The following is a 19,359-nucleotide window of genomic DNA, read 5'->3' as shown; positions in this document are numbered from 1 at the left end:
AGGTTTAAGTTTATTTTCCTCCCAGTTATGGATTACAGTATTATCTATAATGAACTAGAGTCTCATATTTATGACAGTATTTTCTGCATATATACTGTAGCCGAGGGGTCTTCAACGTTTTTCAGGCCAAGGACCCCGAAACTGATGGAGAGATGGAGCAGGGACCCCCTACCCCCCTATATTTTATAAAATTGTGTTTTATATTAAACTGAGCCTAGTGCCATGCATAAACATACCTTGTTATTGTGCATTCAGTACTAAGCTATTCAAACAATACACAGGTTCATATATTAATATTTTTATTTTAAACATGTGCAAGGTACAGTGAGTAGGGTGGCCGTGTCACTGCCACTTATAAACATAGGTATCTCCTTTTCAAATAATATTGCAGCATGCGTCCTTGTGTCTGGGATCTTAGTTAGCTGCAGGACAGGGGCGGGTCCTCCTCTTAATGTGCAGGAGGCTTGGAGGGACAGGTGAACCGGTGCCCAGCTTGAGAGAGCTCCTGTGTGTCACTAAATGTTCTGCCTCCATTTATCCATTCGCTAATATGTTCGATTCATGTTAACATGTTTTTAAAGACATTAAAATTTGTGGGGAAACAATAAAAAAATACATTAAAAAAACTGTATAATCAACCAAAGATTTCACAACCCCCCTGCAGTTGAAGACCTCTGCTGTAGCATATACTGACACAAATATTTGTACAACAAAGGCATCATGTATCTGTCCTGAGGTATTGTGATTTCTAATGTGTACAGCCTGTGAATTTCATTTCTTAAATTTCTTATTTTATTTTAAATAGTTTAATGATGTTTTTCTGCCCTATATCCCGCATTCTGTTTTTTTTGTGATATCTCAGATAACACATTCTTACTGGTGGAAGCTGCAGGCCCAAGTCCAGCCCGTAAATTCCCACATCTTGGCTGATTTATCCTCCGCTGTTGATTGATGTCATGCTGTACGTGGGCTGGACTTCAGAAACTGAGCTGGGAATCAATTACTTTGAGATATTTGATAATAATTATATTTAACAATTGTTAGATTATTGTTAATATGAGGAAAAAACACTTCAAGTTGTGGAAATGGGCCTCCATATAAGATTTACAAATAAAACAAAGGGAAAATAACTAGATTTTACTTTGAAATATTTGTTTATGCTATTATTTTGTTAAAATGTGAGCGTACAAAGGAAGGAAAGGGGAGGAGGGGCAGAGGAGGAGGTGGAGAGAATAATAACAAGGGGGTGGAGTGTTTACCAGTAAAATAATGAGGTGAGACAGACATTAGAAACAGATCAGTGGTGCACACTGAAACGTCAGTGGTTCTAAATTCATGACATGGCCACAAAAATCATCTACTTCACAGTGAACGGGAAACCAGAGCAGGCTGAGTTCCCAGTGGATTGCCCTGCCCAGGATGTTAAAGGTAGGAGCAGTAAATTATGTTACCATGCAAAGTTCATACATCTATATTAGAAAATTATTTAAAGGCATGTGTGGTATGTCTGACTACACCCACATCCAAACATATTCAGATATGCAGTGTTTAAGAATCAATATCTGCCTCTGTGATGTGATTTATTTTATTTTATTTTATTTTATTTTTTTTTTTTTATCATGTGGGACATTTGCCAAACTTCTACAAATGTTACACGTTTTTTTTTTTTTTACACCAGCTGAAAAAGGTAAATACAATGTGAATTTCTGATCTGTTATTATAAACAGATCATCATTTAGAATTAATAGAATGAATCAATGACAGGATACATATTCAAAAATATTCAAACTGCTTTTTTTTTGCAAACTAGAAAACACACCTGACAAATTCATGGATCAGTCATTACACAAGCAGATAAAAGATTTGTGTAAGAGTTATGGCGGTTGTCTGAGCTGCAGGCAGCGATGCAGCTGCCACTGACAGCTCCTCACTTGTCACACTGGGTTGAGGCTTTGCCTGCTGCTGGCTTCACACGTTCTTTATGTTTGCTCTGTTTCAAGTGCTTTGGAAGGCAAAAAGAATATGGATTTTAGACTGCAACCAACTTTTGTTTACCTATAGATATATGCACCTAAAGCATGCTGGGAAGTCTGCTAAGTTGAGTGAACTCATTCATTCAACTTATACTTTTGAATCTAAAGTCAAAAGAACTCCTGTTTTGAAGCTCTGACATGCTCTGACAATGAAAACTAGTAAACTACTACATTGCATTTACTTGAAATTAGTAAAACTTTATATTTGTCATGTATTCATTAATGAGAAAAGAGAGAGGCTGATTCCAGTAAATTCCTGCATTATGATTTACAGTGTATCAACACAATTTCTTCAATTTGACAGTCTGTAATGTGTAATTTCACTGGTACAGTCTTTTCTCACTGTTATTTTGTAGTTATCCTTTGTAGTTCAAGTTAAGGAAACAAAATGTTAGACAGCTAACCTCACTGCAAACACATGCTTACAAACATCATGAAACACACGCAGGGCATTCAAAAAGAGCTGTCCCACATCCTCACTGAACCCTGCAACATTTTCTGCACTGTTATTTATCTAATAATTAATCTAATCTAATAACACTCTGGATCTCCATACTTGAACAAATCTGATGGTGCTTCTATAGGGTGTGTCCACGCAGCATTACAGGAGATGCAACCTGAAATGATCCGTTTCACAACATGTGTTAATGTTATTTGTCTTCACTGCTTTAAAACAAGTCAACTGAACCCAAAGATATATTTTTAAAAAAGTAATCATAAACTGTAATAATTACTGTAATTATAATTAAATAATAATTTCCTGTCAATTGGCTAATTGAACTCTAAAATAATAATTTAAGTTCCAACTGTAAATGTACATGTTGGGTAGTTAAAATTATGCCAAAATATCTTTTATAAGCTGTCCACATTGTTTTTTATGTAAAATACATTTACACATTAGTACAAGTCCCTTAAATTTGAACTTAAGCACAAAACCACCACTGGTTACCAGGTTGTGAAAAACCCTTTTTGCCAGTGTTTTTCATTTCTATTTCATATTAAAGCCGTTCCAAATATTGATGATCTATTAACAAATGCTTCATGGATCATGAAAAAAACAAACTAACTAAATTCAGTCTAGTTCCACTTGTCAAACAATTTGTCAGATTTGAGATGGTTTAATTCTGACAATGGTGTAATTGATCTGTAAAACATCAGTATATGCTTAATTAACAATTAGCAAAGCAGTTAAACTTATAAACCCCTTATGAAAATGCCTTATTAAAAAGTGGCACCTAAAAGCTCGACAAAAAAATCTCAACTCAAGGATCGCTTACAACTTTTTCTAGTGCTTTCAACCACACCACATGCTCTTCCTCAGAAGGTGAAGTTGGTTCTATCAAAGTTTCTCAGGGCGTGGTGTGAAATGAACGCCGATCCGTTCTTTCAGATCTTTTCCGCTCTGCAGCCGAGGCTGGACCCCACGACATCCTGAAGCTGTACAACCCCAAAGGCAACATCATCAACATCTCCCCAGGTTTAAAGCCCAACAGCCCAAACTCCTGCTACAAGCTGGAGGTGGTGGCCGCTGATTGCAACAGTGAGCCGTTAGGTATCTTTAACTTAGCACCATGGGAATCATAGTGCTTGGTTTTAGTTCATAACTGTTGACAGTCCCCCTCTTTTCTCATCATTTCAGGTGCGGAGCTCGCTGGTGCACTAGGATTTGACCTCTCATCCATGGAGAAGAGGTAGGCAGGTGTTAAATAAGAGAACAAGGATATACTTAATGATGTCCTTGAGGAAAAATATGATTTAATATTGAATGTGAAATATGAAAAGGTCAGTAAAGAAAAAAAACAAAACAGTTTTTGTGAAGAGACAGAGATCTTTGGGTGTATCGCTTTGAACAAGGATGTGTGTGACTTCAGACTGCAGGGCCTGGAGAAGAAAATCCTGATCGAGGCTGGTGAGACCCCTGCGGTCGTGTATGAGATGAAGAAACAGGTGGATTCATTTCAGGAAAAACTAGAGGTATGGTCAAAATGTTCTGTGGCTTTAAAGCTGCTCATGAAATCTGGGAAAAGAATGTAGAACTAATTATTATAATAATACAATGACATAATCATCCCAACAGTCAGAGAATGGTCTTTGTTTCATATAAATTGGGATGATAGGACTACAAAACACCAACTGTCAAACTGTGTTTTAGGATACTTGATTTACTTGGAATTTAAAGCTGTACTTATAAATATTTTATGTCAAGATTTGTTCAAATGGCCCAAAATTCAGATTTCATTAACTTTGTCTCCAGCCAAATCAGGAAGCTGTATTCAGTGACCACGCACAGACAAATCCAATGTGTGCTACCTGTCCTGCACCAAGCAAAAAACAAAGTTAGTGACTCGCTGGTGAACTTAGTGGAGCATTTAGCAGCTAAAGCTTTTGTTTAAAGAGTTGGTGGAGACCAAACCAGAATTAAAGCTTGCATAGTGTGCTAATCCACTGGCAGGGCTGTAGATTCTAATTTTAATAAAGTTTAATTTCTAGGGATTGTCTCACATTGGTACAGTAGAAATGAATGTTATTTGGTAAAGGTCAAGGCCTAAATTTTGACGGGTCATTCTGGGGAGTGGATGTGATGAAGTGTATAGTTCTCCAACCTCCAGCCTCAGCTGACTGGATCTGTTCCCATTCTTTCTCAGAGTGTGGAGCATCTGAGCTGGCTCGGCTTGTTTAAAGACCTGTCAGAGGGAACACACAAGCCCTCTCCGTTCTACCACAAGAGAACCCTGCGGAAAACCAGGGATGAGTGTGAGCACGTGCGGGAAAAGTTTCTTCAAATGAGGTACATTCATGTACAACACAAGCAGACCATAAAGAAATATTATACATCCTGTATTATGTGTTTCAATGTCTTGTTATCATTAATGATTGTGTTGTCACCCTGCAGCTCTCTGGAGGTATCAGAAGAAGTGAGGCAGTACTTAAAGACCCCAACCTTCGATAACTGGTAAGTTAAATTTGAACAGCAGGAATATAAAGGTGGAGATGTTTTCATGTCACCTGCAGCATCAGTGTTCGTCACCACGATGTGCTAGGTGTCTGTGCGCATGTGTGATCACAAACAAACAACCGGTGCACCTGTTTCTTCAGTGTGCAGACAATGAGGCAGACGGTCGGCTAATGACAGTCGTGCCCAACAAGCACCTCTTGTGCATTTCTGAAGAGGATAGGAGCCCTCAGCCTGTTCTTCTGACTGACACACTCATCTCAATATGAATAGGCCTGCAGAGGGCTCACTAATCAAAAGACGGTCTTCATAAAAGGCTTAATCAACACACCATGTTTGAAGTGGGCTTCATGGGGAGAAAGTGCAGGCTGCTTTCAGTGGGGCTTGGTCGTCGTTTTATTTGTCCAGAAGCTTTTAAAGCAAACCCACAGTGATGGAGGTGGACAGATATGAGGTTATGCACCTGCTGCAAAACAAGGACTGAAGCTTGTGCTGTCACATAATCACAGTAAATCACAGGATCCCTTTGAAACCCTGATAAAATATGTTTTTCTTTGTGCTTTGCTGTGTTGGTACAGGAGCATTATAAAGGACAAGGCAGGCATTATTCTACATTTTTGTTGCTGTCAACAAGACCCCTGATCGAATGAAAAGACCAAAACCAACAATGTATTAGTCCCTTTCACAGCACTGTCTGACTTCCCTACTCTGTGGCACTCAGCCCCGGCCATTCATTCCTACTGAAGACATATGTAAATCATAATCTACTGTAATTCAGACCCTTTCACTTTTTCACCTTTTGTCATGTTGCAGTCTTACACTAAAATTGTTTAAATGTATTTCTTCCCCCACTGCTGCAGTGATGTTTGTCCATCTAGAAGTTTCTCTCATCTCCACACAGGATCTCTGGAGCTCAGCCAGACTGACCGTCAGGGTCTTGGTTACCTCTCTTGCCAAGGCCCTTCTCCTGTGGATGCTCAGTTTGGCCTGGTGGCCAGCTCTATGAAGAGTCCTGGTTGTTACAAACTTTTTCCATTTAAGAATTATGGAGGTCACTATGCCCATGGGAACCTTCAGTGCAGCAGAAATGTTTTTGATAGGCTTCCCCAGATCCGTGCCTCGACACAGTCCTGTCTCTGAGCTCTGCAGGCAGTTCCTTCAACCTCATTGCTTGGTTTGGTTCTAATAGCCCTTACATAGACAGGACCATCATCCCATGGTGTTGTGTATTTTGTGTGTGTCTGTGCAGGCAGTGGGAGGACGCAGAGATCATGGTGCTCCTGCAGGTCATGTACACAGATTTAGATTTCATAGCAGCTTTCAATATTGAGCCTGAAGTACTGCAACAGTTCCTGTTCGAAGTCTACCGAAGATACAACAACATCCCTTTTCACAACTTCAAACACTGCTTCTGTGTTACTCAGATGGTGAGTGTGTGTGTGTGTGCGTTAGAGTGAAGTTTTATCAGGACAAATCACGTAGAGCCAAACTGTAATTATGAAATCACAGGACCACTCTGGAGTTGTCTCGTCACATCCATGAAGGACATCTGATGGTTTGAATTCTTGTAAACATTTCTGATCTATTTCCAAAGCATAAATGTTCTATTATATAAAGAAGCTATAATCGATAATGAGAATTAGACAATGTGAAAACTTTGTTTTTGTTTTACAGCCTTCAAATTTATTATTTTTGTTCACTCTCATGGCTCTCATTATGTTGTTTTCAGCCACAGCAGTTTTTTGGGGGGGGGGTTTTTCAGGTCAAAAAACCCACTGTGCACTACCCGACTAACCCCAAACAGCAAAGTTCGAGACTAACTGGTGAACAAAGTGGAGCATTTATCGGCTAAAAATCCCACAGGAGCTGGTAGAGACCCAAATCAGACCTAAAAGAATAAATATTGGACTTACATTTATTAGGTTATTTACTAACATGTTAACCACACCAACTTCATAAAGGGATAATATGTAAATATCCTGTTCCACTGCCCTCAAGTGGGCAAAGAAATCACTGAATGCAGCTTTAATGTATTCATAAGAGTGGAGGGAAAACATCTTTTTCCAAATTATGTTCAACAGAACATCTCCTGTTCTGTACTCCACTGTTTCTTTCTCTCTGGACAGATGTATGGTTTGATCTGGCTGACCGACCTGAGGAGTAAGATGGATGGCATCGACCTGCTGATCATGCTGACCTCTGCAGTCTGTCACGACCTTGACCACACAGGATACAACAATGCCTATCAGGTAAAGTCAAGTTCCCTCTTTGTGCTTCCTTGCTGAGCAAAAACACAAAGCAGGAAGTTGACACTAATAATACTGGAGGAGAAGGGATCTTTTCACAGATGGAATGGACAGGAGGAACAACTGCACTGACCAATGATGCCTCTGAAAGAAAGTTGTATACAACTGAGATCTATTCTTTAAATTTAGCTCTACATTTTACAGTTATAAAACTTGTCAGTTCCCTCTAGTGGGCAAACTGGGTAAAATGACACTGATCCCAAATGATCTCAAACTTATCTGGGATATTTTTGCAAACTCTTGTAACTTGCAGCATGTGCTAAAACCATTACATTTGGCCAGTTGTATGAGCTAACGAAACATTTAGTTTATGCACAACATACAACTTACATCAGCGCATGAGATACCTTTACAGTAACAGTCTGTTGCATTTGACCTGCTTGCTGTCCAGTCCTATTTTCCAACATCTTATTGTATTATCTAATCCAGAGGTCTTTAACAGGGGGTCTGTGAACCCTAAGGGCTCCGCAGGGGTACTGCAGGGGGGTTGTGAAATTTCTTTGTTGATTTGACAATTTTTTATATATTTCTTAGTTTTTTCCCACAAATTGAAATGTCTTTAAAAACACTTAAACATGAATTGAACATATTAGCGAATGAATAAACGGAGGATGTTATCTTTCAGTCAGAAATGCACACATTTAGCGACACACAGGAGCTCTCTCAGGCTGGGCACCGGTTCACTCACTGCACGAGACTCGACCATGTCCCTCCAAGCCTCCTGCACACTAAGAGGAGGACCCGCCCCTTTCGCTGCTGTGCCAGTCATTTGGCACAATTCAACTGGCCTAGAGCCTATTCATTCCCGCAGCTAACTGAGATCCCAGACACAATTTGAAGAGGAGATACCTATGTTTGTAAATGGCAGTGACATGGCCACCCTACTCACTGTACCTTGCACATGTTTAAAATAAAAAAAAATAGTATATGAACCTGTGTATTGTTTGAATAGATTAGTATAGAAGGCACAATAACAATGCATGTTATTTATTTATTATATTATTTTATTAATGTATATTATTATATTATTTTATTATTTATTTATTTATTTATTTATACATACTCAGTTTAATACAAAACACAATTTTAAAAAATATATGGACACCAGCAGGACACCGCCCACAACGCTGTCCTGCTGGCGGTGTCCTGCTGCTCCTCTTTGGTCGTGTTGTGGGCGGTGTCCTGCTGCTCCTATTTGGTGATCGGTGTCCTGATCCTGGAGGACACAGCAGGACACCACCAGCAGGACACCAGCAGGACACCGCCCACAACGCTGTCCTGCTGGCGGTGTCCTGCTGCTCCTCTTTGGTCGTGTTGTGGGCGGTGTCCTGCTGCTCCTATTTGGTGATTGGTGTCCTGATCCTGGAGGACACAGCAGGACACCACCTGCAGGACACCACCAGGACATCGCTCACAACGGTGTCCTGCTTGCGGTGTCCTGCTTGCGGTGTCCTGCTGCTCCTCTTTGGTCGTGTTGTGGGTGATGTCCTGCTGCTCCTCTTTGGTCTTCGGTGTCCTGATCCTGGAGGACACAGCAGGACACCGCCCACAACGTTGTCCTGCTGGCGGTGTCCTGCTGCCCCTCTTTGGTCTTCGGTGTCCTGATCCTGGAGGACACAGCAGGACACAGCAAGACACCGCCAGCAGAACACCACCAGGACTCCGCCCACAACGGTGTCCTGCTGCTCCTCTTTGGTCGTGTTGTGGGCGGTGTCCTGCTGCTCCTCTTTTGTCTTTGGTGTCCTGATCCTGGAGGACACAGCAGGACACAGCAGGTCCTCTTTGGTCCTGGGGTCTTTGGTGTTGTAGGCAGTGTCCTGCTGCCCGCTGGTCCTGGGGTCTTTGGTGTTGTAGGCGGCGTCCTATTTCCCATAAGCCTTGTCTCTGTAAAAAGTAGTCACAAAAACATAAATGTCAGATATATCATACATAAAACAGAAATACTTATTTTATGCGCCTGATGCTCCTCTTTGGTCCTGGGGTCTGTGGTGTCCCGCTGCTCCTCTTTGGTCTTTGGTGTCCTGATCCTGGAGGACACAGCAGGACACCGCCCACAACGTTGTCCTGCTGGCGGTGTCCTGCTGCTCCTCTTTGGTCATGTTGTGGGCGGTGTCCTGCTGCTCCTCTTTGGTCTTTGGAGTCCTGATCCTGGAGGACACAGCAGGGCACAGCAGGACACCGCCAGCAGGACACCGCCAGCAGGACACCAGCAGGACACCAGCAGGACACCACCCACAACGTTGTCCTGCTGGCCGTGTCCTGCTGCTCCTCTTTGGTCGTGTTGTGGGCGGTGTCCTGCTGCTCCTCTTTGGTCTTTGGTGTCCTGATCCTGGAGGACACAGCAGGACACCACCAGCAGGACACCGCCCACAGGACACCAGCAGGACACCACCCACAACGTTGTCCTGCTGGCGTTGTCCTGCTGCTCCTCTTTGGTCTTCGGTGTCCTGATCCTGGAGGACACAGCAGGACACCACCAGCAGGACACCGCCCACAGGACACCAGCAGGACACCACCCACAACGTTGTCCTGCTGGCGTTGTCCTGCTGCTCCTCTTTGGTCATGTTGTGCGTGGTGTCCTGCTGCTCCTCTTTGGTCGTGGTGTGGGCGGTGTCCTGCTACTCCTCTTTGGTCTTCGGTGTCCTGATCCTGGAGGACACAGCAGGACACAGCAGGACACCGCCAGCAGGACACCGCCAACAACGTTGTCCTGCTGCTCCTCTTTGGTCGTGGTGTGGGCGGTGTCCTGCTACTCCTCTTTGGTCTTCGGTGTCCTGATCCTGGAGGACACAGCAGGACACAGCAGGACACCGCCAGCAGGACACCGCCCACAACGTTGTCCTGCTGCTCCTCTTTGGTCGTGGTGTGGGCGGTGTCCTGCTACTCCTCTTTGGTCTTCGGTGTCCTGATCCTGGAGGACACAGCAGGACACAGCAGGACACCGCCAGCAGGACACCACCAGTAGGACACCGCCAGCAGGACACCGCCCACAACGTTGTCCTGCTGGTGTTGTCCTGCTGCTCCTCTTTGGTCGTGTTGTGGGCGGTGTCCTGCTGCTCCTCTTTTGTCTTTGGTGTCCTGATCCTGGAGGACACAGCAGGACACAGCAGGTCCTCTTTGGTCCTGTGGTCTTTAGTGTTGTAGGCAGTGTCCCGCTGCTCGCTGGTCCTGGGGTCTTTGGTGTTGTAGGCGGCGTCCTATTTCCCATAAGCCTTGTCTCTGTAAAAAGTAGTCACAAAAACATAAATGTCAGATATATCATACATAAAACAGAAATACTTATTTTATGCGCCTGATGCTCCTCTTTGGTCCTGGGGTCTGTGGTGTCCTGCTGCTCCTCTTTGGTCTTTGGTGTCCTGATCCTGGAGGACACAGCAGGACACCGCCCACAACGTTGTCCTGCTGGCGGTGTCGTGCTGCTCCTCTTTGGTCATGTTGTGGGCGGTGTCCTGCTGCTCCTCTTTGGTCATGTTGTGGGCGGTGTCCTGCTGCTCCTCTTTGGTCTTTGGAGTCCTGATCCTGGAGGACACAGCAGGGCACAGCAGGACACCGCCAGCAGGACACCGCCAGCAGGACACCAGCAGGACACCAGCAGGACACCACCCACAACGTTGTCCTGCTGGCGGTGTCCTGCTGCTCCTCTTTTGTCGTGTTGTGGGCGGTGTCCTGCTGCTCCTCTTTGGTCTTCGGTGTCCTGATCCTGGAGGACACAGCAGGACACCACCAGCAGGACACCGCCCACAGGACACCAGCAGGACACCACCCACAACGTTGTCCTGCTGGCGTTGTCCTGCTGCTCCTCTTTGGTCTTCGGTGTCCTGATCCTGGAGGACACAGCAGGACACCACCAGCAGGACACCGCCCACAGGACACCAGCAGGACACCACCCACAACGTTGTCCTGCTGGCGTTGTCCTGCTGCTCCTCTTTGGTCATGTTGTGCGTGGTGTCCTGCTGCTCCTCTTTGGTCGTGGTGTGGGCGGTGTCCTGCTGGCGGTGTCCTGCTGCTCCTCTTTGGTCGTGGTGTGGGCGGTGTCCTGCTACTCCTCTTTGGTCTTCGGTGTCCTGATCCTGGAGGACACAGCAGGACACAGCAGGACACCGCCAGCAGGACACCGCCCACAACGTTGTCCTGCTGCTCCTCTTTGGTCGTGTTGTGGGCGGTGTCCTCTTTGGTCCCGTGGTCTTTAGTGTTGTAGGCAGTGTCCCGCTGCTCGCTGGTCCTGGGGTCTTTGGTGTTGTAGGCGGCGTCCTATTTCCCATAAGCCTTGTCTCTGTAAAAAGTAGTCACAAAAACATAAATGCCAGATATATCATACATAAAACAGAAATACTTATTTTATGCGCCTGATGCTCCTCTTTGGTCCTGGGGTCTGTGGTGTCCTGCTGGCGTTGTCCTGCTGCTCCTCTTTGGTCATGTTGTGGGTGGTGTCCTGCTGCTCCTCTTTGGTCTTCGGTGTCCTGATCCTGGAGGACACAGCAGGACACCGCCAGCAGGACACCACCAGCACACCGCCCACACAACGGTGTCCTGCTGGCGGTGTCCTGCTGCTCCTCTTTGGTCGTGGTGTGGGCGGTGTCCTGCTACTCCTCTTTGGTCTTCGGTGTCCTGATCCTGGTGGACACAGCAGGACACAGCAGGACACCGCCAGCAGGACACCACCAGCGGGACACCACCAGCAGGACACCGCCCACAACGTTGTCCTGCTGGCGGTGTCCTGCTGCTCCTCTTTGGTCGTGTTGTGGGCGGTGTCCTGCTACTCCTCTTTGGTCTTCGGTGTCCTGATCCTGGAGGACACAGCAGGACACCGCCAGCAGGACACCGCCCACAACGTTGTCCTGCTGGCGGTGTCCTGCTGCTCCTCTTTGGTCGTGTTGTGGGCGGTGTCCTGCTGGCGGTGTCCTCTTTGGTCCTGTGGTCTTTGGTGTTGTAGGCAGTGTCCCGCTGCTCGCTGGTCCTGGGGTCTTTGGTGTTGTAGGCAGCGTCCTATTTCCCATAAGCCTTGTCTCTGTAAAAAGTAGTCACAAAAACATAAATGTCAGATATATCATACATAAAACAGAAATACTTATTGTATGCGCCTGATGCTCCTCTTTGGTCCTGGGGTCTGTGGTGTCCTGCTGGCGTTGTCCTGCTGCTCCTCTTTGGTCATGTTGTGGGTGGTGTCCTGCTGCTCCTCTTTGGTCTTCGGTGTCCTGATCCTGGAGGACACAGCAGGACACCGCCAGCAGGACACCACCAGCACACCGCCCACACAATGGTGTACTGCTGGCGGTGTCCTGCTGCTCCTCTTTGGTCGTGGTGTGGGCGGTGTCCTGCTACTCCTCTTTGGTCTTCGGTGTCCTGATCCTGGAGGACACAGCAGGACACAGCAGGACACCGCCAGCAGGACACCGCCAGCAGGACACCACCAGCGGGACACCGCCAGCAGGACACCGCCCACAACGTTGTCCTGCTGGTGGTGTCCTGCTGCTCCTCTTTGGTCATGTTGTGGGTGGTGTCCTGCTGCTTCTATTTGGTCTTCGGTGTCCTGATCCTGGAGGACACAGCAGGACACCGCCAGTAGGACACCACCAGCAGGACACCGCCAGCAGGACACCGCCCACAACGTTGTCCTGCTGGTGGTGTCCTGCTGCTCCTCTTTGGTCGTGTTGTGGGCGGTGTCCTGCTACTCCTCTTTGGTCTTCAGTGTCCTGATCCTGGAGGACACAGCAGGACACAGCAGGACACCGTCAGCAGGACACCGCCCACAACGTTGTCCTGCTGGCGGTGTCCTGCTGCTCCTCTTTGGTCGTGTTGTGGGCGGTGTCCTGCTGGCGGTGTCCTCTTTGGTCCTGTGGTCTTTGGTGTTGTAGGCAGTGTCCCGCTGCTCGCTGGTCCTGGGGTCTTTGGTGTTGTAGGCAGCGTCCTATTTCCCATAAGCCTTGTCTCTGTAAAAAGTAGTCACAAAAACATAAATGCCAGATATATCATACATAAAACAGAAATACTTATTTTATGCGCCTGATGCTCCTCTTTGGTCCTGGGGTCTGTGGTGTCCTGCTGGTGTTGTCCTGCTGCTCCTCTTTGGTCATGTTGTGGGTGGTGTCCTGCTGCTCCTCTTTGGTCTTCGGTGTCCTGATCCTGGAGGACACAGCAGGACACCGCCAGCAGGACACCACCAGCACACCGCCCACACAACGGTGTACTGCTGGCGGTGTCCTGCTGCTCCTCTTTGGTCGTGGTGTGGGCGGTGTCCTGCTACTCCTCTTTGGTCATGTTGTGGGTGGTGTCCTGCTGCTTCTATTTGGTCTTCGGTGTCCTGATCCTGGAGGACACAGCAGGACACCGCCAGCAGGACACCACCAGCAGGACACCGCCAGCAGGACACCGCCCACAACGTTGTCCTGCTGGTGGTGTCCTGCTGCTCCTCTTTGGTCGTGTTGTGGGCGGTGTCCTGCTACTCCTCTTTGGTCTTCAGTGTCCTGATCCTGGAGGACACAGCAGGACACAGCAGGACACCGCCAGCAGGAAACCGCCCACAACGTTGTCCTGCTGGCGGTGTCCTGCTGCTCCTCTTTGGTCGTGTTGTGGGCGGTGTCCTGCTGGCGGTGTCCTCTTTGGTCCTGTGGTCTTTGGTGTTGTAGGCAGTGTCCCGCTGCTCGCTGGTCCTGGGGTCTTTGGTGTTGTAGGCGGCGTCCTATTTCCCATAAGCCTTGTCTCTGTAAAAAGTAGTCACAAAAACATAAATGTCAGATATATCATACATAAAACAGAAATACTTATTTTATGCGCCTGATGCTCCTCTTTGGTCCTAGGGTCTGTGGTGTCCTGCTGGTGTTGTCCTGCTGCTCCTCTTTGGTCATGTTGTGGGTGGTGTCCTGCTGCTCCTCTTTGGTCTTCGGTGTCCTGATCCTGGAGGACACAGCAGGACACCGCCAGCAGGACACCACCAGCACACCGCCCACACAACGGTGTACTGCTGGCGGTGTCCTGCTGCTCCTCTTTGGTCGTGGTGTGGGCGGTGTCCTGCTACTCCTCTTTGGTCATGTTGTGGGTGGTGTCCTGCTGCTTCTATTTGGTCTTCGGTGTCCTGATCCTGGAGGACACAGCAGGACACCGCCAGCAGGACACCACCAGCAGGACACCGCCAGCAGGACACCGCCAGCAGGACACCGCCCACAACGTTGTCCTGCTGGTGGTGTCCTGCTGCTCCTCTTTGGTCGTGTTGTGGGCGGTGTCCTGCTACTCCTCTTTGGTCTTCAGTGTCCTGATCCTGGAGGACACAGCAGGACACAGCAGGACACCGCCAGCAGGACACCGCCCACAACGTTGTCCTGCTGGCGGTGTCCTGCTGCTCCTCTTTGGTCGTGTTGTGGGCGGTGTCCTGCTGGCGGTGTCCTCTTTGGTCCTGTTGTCTTTGGTGTTGTAGGCAGTGTCCCGCTGCTCGCTGGTCCTGGGGTCTTTGGTGTTGTAGGCGGCGTCCTATTTCCCATAAGCCTTGTCTCTGTAAAAAGTAGTCACAAAAACATAAATGTCAGATATATCATACATAAAACAGAAATACTTATTTTATGCGCCTGATGCTCCTCTTTGGTCCTGGGGTCTGTGGTGTCCTGATGCCGTTGTCCTGCTGCTCCTCTTTGGTCATGTTGTGGGTGGTGTCCTGCTGCTCCTCTTTGGTCTTCGGTGTCCTGATCCTGGAGGACACAGCAGGACACCGCCAGCAGGACACCACCAGCAGGACACCGCCCACACAACGGGCCAGCAGGACACCACCAGCACACCGCCCACACAACGGTGTGCTGCTGGCGGTGTCCTGCTGCTCCTCTTTGGTCGTGGTGTGGGCGGTGTCCTGCTGGCGGTGTCCTGCTGGCGGTGTCTTGCTGCTCCTCTTTGGTCATTTTGTTGGCGGTGTCCTGCTGCTTCTCTTTGGTCCTTCTGGCCGTCTCCAGCCTGCAGTGCTGAATTTATCAGCTTTTGTTCAATGTCATGCGTGACGTCATTGAATTATCGAAGCCCTGCTATGTTGCTTTGATCATACGTGACGTCATCGAATGATCACAGCCCTGCTGTGCGCGGAGGTACTGCGGGCGGGGCGGGGGGCGGAGTGTCGTGAAATTTTTTGTTGATTAGACAATTTTGTCTTTCTCAAATTAACAATTTTCTATATATTTTTAATCTTTTTTCCCACAAATTGAAATGTCTTTAAAAACACTTAAACATGAATTGAACATATTAGCGAATGGATAAACGGAGGATGTTATCTTTCAGTCAGAAATGCACACATTTAGCGACACACAGGAGCTCTCTCAGGCTGGGCACCGGTTCACTCACTGCACGAGACTCGACCTGTCCCTCCAAGCCTCCTGCACACTAAGAGGAGGACCCGCCCCTTTCGCTGCTGTGCCAATCATTGGCACAATTCAATTCTGTTTAGTGCTAATCAGAAAGTCTAAAACGATCTCTGTTCATCTTTCAGATAAATGCTCGGACTGAACTTGCTCTTCGCTACAATGACATCTCTCCACTGGAGAACCATCACTGTGCTGTAGCTTTTGAGATACTGGAGAAGGTGAGGATGGAAACCCACTGTTTGTGCAAAACTCTTAGTTTAAACTAAAATGACAGAGTGATTTTCTGTTGTGTAGACAGAGAGCAACATCTTCAGAAATCTGTCCATGGATCAATACAAACGGATAAGAGAAGGAATCATCAAGTGAGATTATCTTTATCATTGTCGTAGCATGTACACTTTCTAATGTTATTTACTCATGATAAATCAACATTATACAGTATACTCTTTATTCTGTTGTAATTACAGATGCATTCTGGCCACTGACATGACAAGACACAGTGAGATTCTCAACAAGTTCAAGTCCATCCTGCCTGCTTTTGACTTCACCAACAAGGACCACAAAGATGTGGTAAGAGGACTGCAGATGTAAACACAACAGAATGTGACACAGTGGCAATACGAACAAGTATTATCTTCTTTTGTGTGTGTAATTTTGTGTTGCATTATTTCAGAGAAATGTGAACAAAATGCCTTATTGTAATAGGAAACAACTCTTTGCTTTTTTTCTTTTATTAGTTTTTGTTTACTTTGTCCTTACGTTATTATTGTTTTTATGATTCTAATGTCAACGTGGAATGTAATTTTTAAAAAGTTAAAAATTTTAAAATCGCTATGATTCATTTATTGTCTGCAGCTGATGATGATCCTGATCAAAGTGAGCGATATATCCAATGAGGCACGGCCCATGGAGGTGGCTGAGCCCTGGCTGGACTGTCTCCTACAGGAATTCTACAACCAGGTACTGATGCCAACTGTATGTGAGACCGTTTTAATCCTGTGGCAACACCTGAATATTAGTTTCAACACTATGGTGGACTGGATCCATTTTTCCTGCAATGATCTGATGTGCATTTACTTCATGTGTGTAATATTTATTATAATGCACTGTATCTGCTAGTATAATTTTTTTTTAAGTAACAGTAAGTTGTTTGACATTATGTTAAAAAAAGGCTAAATGAAAAGTTAATTAACCATTAATTCCAGCTATTCCACCTGTCCCTCCTCAGAGTGATGTAGAGAAGCTCGAGGGTCTCCCAGTCACCCCCTTCATGGATCGGGACAAAGTAACAAAACCTTCATCTCAAACAGGCTTCATCAGATTTGTCCTTCTGCCTCTCTTCATTGAACTGGCCAACCTCTTCCCCTGCCTGGAGGTAATTTGTGTATAAACGTAAAAATCCCAAATATTCAGAAAATATACTTACCCCAAGCTCAGGTTACCTTATTAGGTTTTGGGTTCTGGTTACTCTGGGGACAGGAAGGAAGACAAGGTTGAAGGAAAGTATGTTAATTATTCATGAATTCTGCAGCAACACATTATTGACCCGGTCCGGAAGGCTCTGGACTACTACACAGAGATGGAGAAAGCCCTGGAGAGGGAGAAACAGAAACGAGCTCAGAGTGAGAATGCAGCCAAGAGCAAGGAAGCGGCTGGGGGCCCACACAGCACAGCTGACGGCCACACAGAGGCCGGACCCGGAGCCTCGAAACCGGACACACAGTGATTTAAATGTATTTGAGCAAAAAAAAAAAAAAAAAAGTTTTACCTTTACTTATTTACTGGGCTAAGCACAAGCAGTTAGTGCTGTAGTTGTGGTGTATGCAGTATTAAATGTAATCTGATTAAATGGAATCTAACTTTTACTTTATGATTCTACTGGACAGTAATATTTTACATTTTAAAAGAATATTTCTACAGTACAGAAAAACATATTAGATTTCTATATTTTATAATTGTGATCATTTTTTTATGTTACGAAAGGTATTACGAAAACACTCACCAGGAGTTTCCTTACAAAGCATTTGAGATGAAGTAACAGCTACTACATGATGTGTTCCCGTACAGTGTGTTCCTATCATACGTATATATTTGCTTTGTTTTTTTGGGCTGTGACAAAAAAAAAAATAGATGTGTGAGGGAGAACTTAATCAATCTGTGAATAGAGGTAAAATCAATATAAAATTGTATGTCTCTGTGTGTGTGTGTTTATGTGCTATGGTCTGTTGTACAGGAAAGCAGAAGGCTATCATAGCAGGCTGAGCAGTTGATAGTGTTGAAACTATCTCAAATCAGTGCAGCTCTTTAGATCACTTTTCAGTTTGCTGTCATCTTGAAACCTTCAGATTATTAAAGAACACCGTACTAACACTGTGCTCATGAAGCTGCTGCTGGAGCCCTGTGACAGCAGTGTCTCAGGGTGCAGTAATCTCTTGGAAGAATATGCAATCTCACCTTAAAACATTGTTTCAATAATCATCTTGTATTTGGTCGCAAATGCTTTAAATGAGCCTGTGCTTATTGTCCATTATCAGGGAAGGTCTAAAGAAACATGTAATGAGGGAGTCAAACTGAGGTACACACACCAAAGAAGGCATCTGGAAATCAAGTAAAAAGGTCATACACTCACATTTTAAACATGACTTTTAGGTTTTCTTTAACCCAGATATTTGCTTTTTTCATTAACAGTGGTGTAAAGGAAAACCTGAATGACAGATGTACAAATATACAGCTGATTTTAACATTTGTACTGTAACTAACCCAATTCAAACCCTGTCCACCTCAGATTCAGCGTATTGGTGTAATTTTACTTCAATAAAAATCAGACTTTGACTTTACATTGAACATGTCTGATGCACGTCCTTTATATAAACAAAAAATACGTGTTTGATCTTGATTTTAACTATGAATCATGAGTGTTTTCGAGAAAAGTGAGACTTCAGTTATGATGAGACTGTTACACTTATCCTTATTTCTTTTTCAGTATGTGTGACAGCACCATCAACAAAACAAACCACAACAAACGGGAAAAAAAGATTTTTCTGTGGAAAGAGGTGTGAGAAAAAACTGGGAGAATGCTTTCAAGTTAAATGGGACATTTCTAACCATGTTTTAGGCAGAAAGAGAGATAATAAAAACATGTTCATTTAAAGACCTCACATGATTGTAGCATTAACACATTGGATGTCAAAAGATGTAGAAGAGACTATAAGACTGTAGGTGTCACCAAAGGTCCTGTGATGGGATGCATGTGACCATCGTCACTGTCTCAGTTTTCATTTATCTCAGTGCTACAAAGTAAATAAAGAAAAAAATAAATAGAATTCATATTTCTATAATATCTTGACAGCAGATGGCTGCTCTTCTTGTAGTTTAATAATTAAAAGTGGTATTGGTCTTAAAGCCCCTTTCATTCAATAAATGGTTATGATAAATAGCAATGTGAATAAATTTGACTTTTACTGCCATCTTTCAAAAACAGTGTAACAAAACGCTGTATATAATGCTCACTCAGCAGATAATCATACAGAAACAAAAGCATAGAAAATGTTTGGATGAGTTAAAATGGACATTTATCGTAAAGATATTTACAAAATGAAGTTTCAGTTTTTCAGCGCTTCAGCTGTTTCAGAGAGGCTACAGCAGCTTGAGAACAGGGTTGCTGTTTCTCAAGAACTGGCTGCATAGCCTTCTGCCAGGGGCTGGTGCTGCAGCATTCAGCTCTTGCCTGA

At 45.3% G+C, this 19,359-nt stretch overlaps 1 protein-coding gene across 1 annotated transcript; it reads left to right on the top strand.

The window, feature by feature from the left end:
• Positions 1 to 1,340: 1,340 nt before the first annotated feature.
• LOC121193931 (high affinity cGMP-specific 3',5'-cyclic phosphodiesterase 9A) lies at positions 1,341 to 17,354 on the top strand. Its single transcript, XM_041056361.1, has 14 exons — positions 1,341 to 1,428; positions 3,424 to 3,585; positions 3,697 to 3,724; positions 3,905 to 4,007; positions 4,679 to 4,821; positions 4,927 to 4,986; positions 6,236 to 6,413; positions 7,113 to 7,235; positions 15,754 to 15,846; positions 15,923 to 15,990; positions 16,096 to 16,198; positions 16,484 to 16,588; positions 16,857 to 17,003; positions 17,160 to 17,354. The coding sequence occupies exons 1-14, from the start codon at positions 1,341 to 1,343 to the stop codon at positions 17,352 to 17,354; spliced, it is 1,596 nt and encodes a 531-aa protein (XP_040912295.1).
• The last annotated feature ends 2,005 nt before the right edge of the window (positions 17,355 to 19,359 follow it).

The sequence above is a fragment of the Toxotes jaculatrix genome, chromosome 15, assembly GCF_017976425.1.
Source record: "Toxotes jaculatrix isolate fToxJac2 chromosome 15, fToxJac2.pri, whole genome shotgun sequence".
NCBI lineage: Eukaryota > Metazoa > Chordata > Actinopteri > Toxotidae > Toxotes > Toxotes jaculatrix.
This window is presented reverse-complemented; position numbering and strand designations above follow the sequence as displayed.

Coding starts and splice junctions, on each gene's coding strand:
- LOC121193931 (XM_041056361.1), top strand. CDS start 1,341: ATGGCCACAAAAATCATCTACTTCACAGTGAACGGGAAACCAGAGCAG. Junction 1,429..3,423: donor CCCTGCCCAGGATGTTAAAG/GTAGGAGCAGTA, acceptor CCGTTCTTTCAG/ATCTTTTCCGCTCTGCAGCC. Junction 7,236..15,753: donor GATACAACAATGCCTATCAG/GTAAAGTCAAGT, acceptor TTCATCTTTCAG/ATAAATGCTCGGACTGAACT.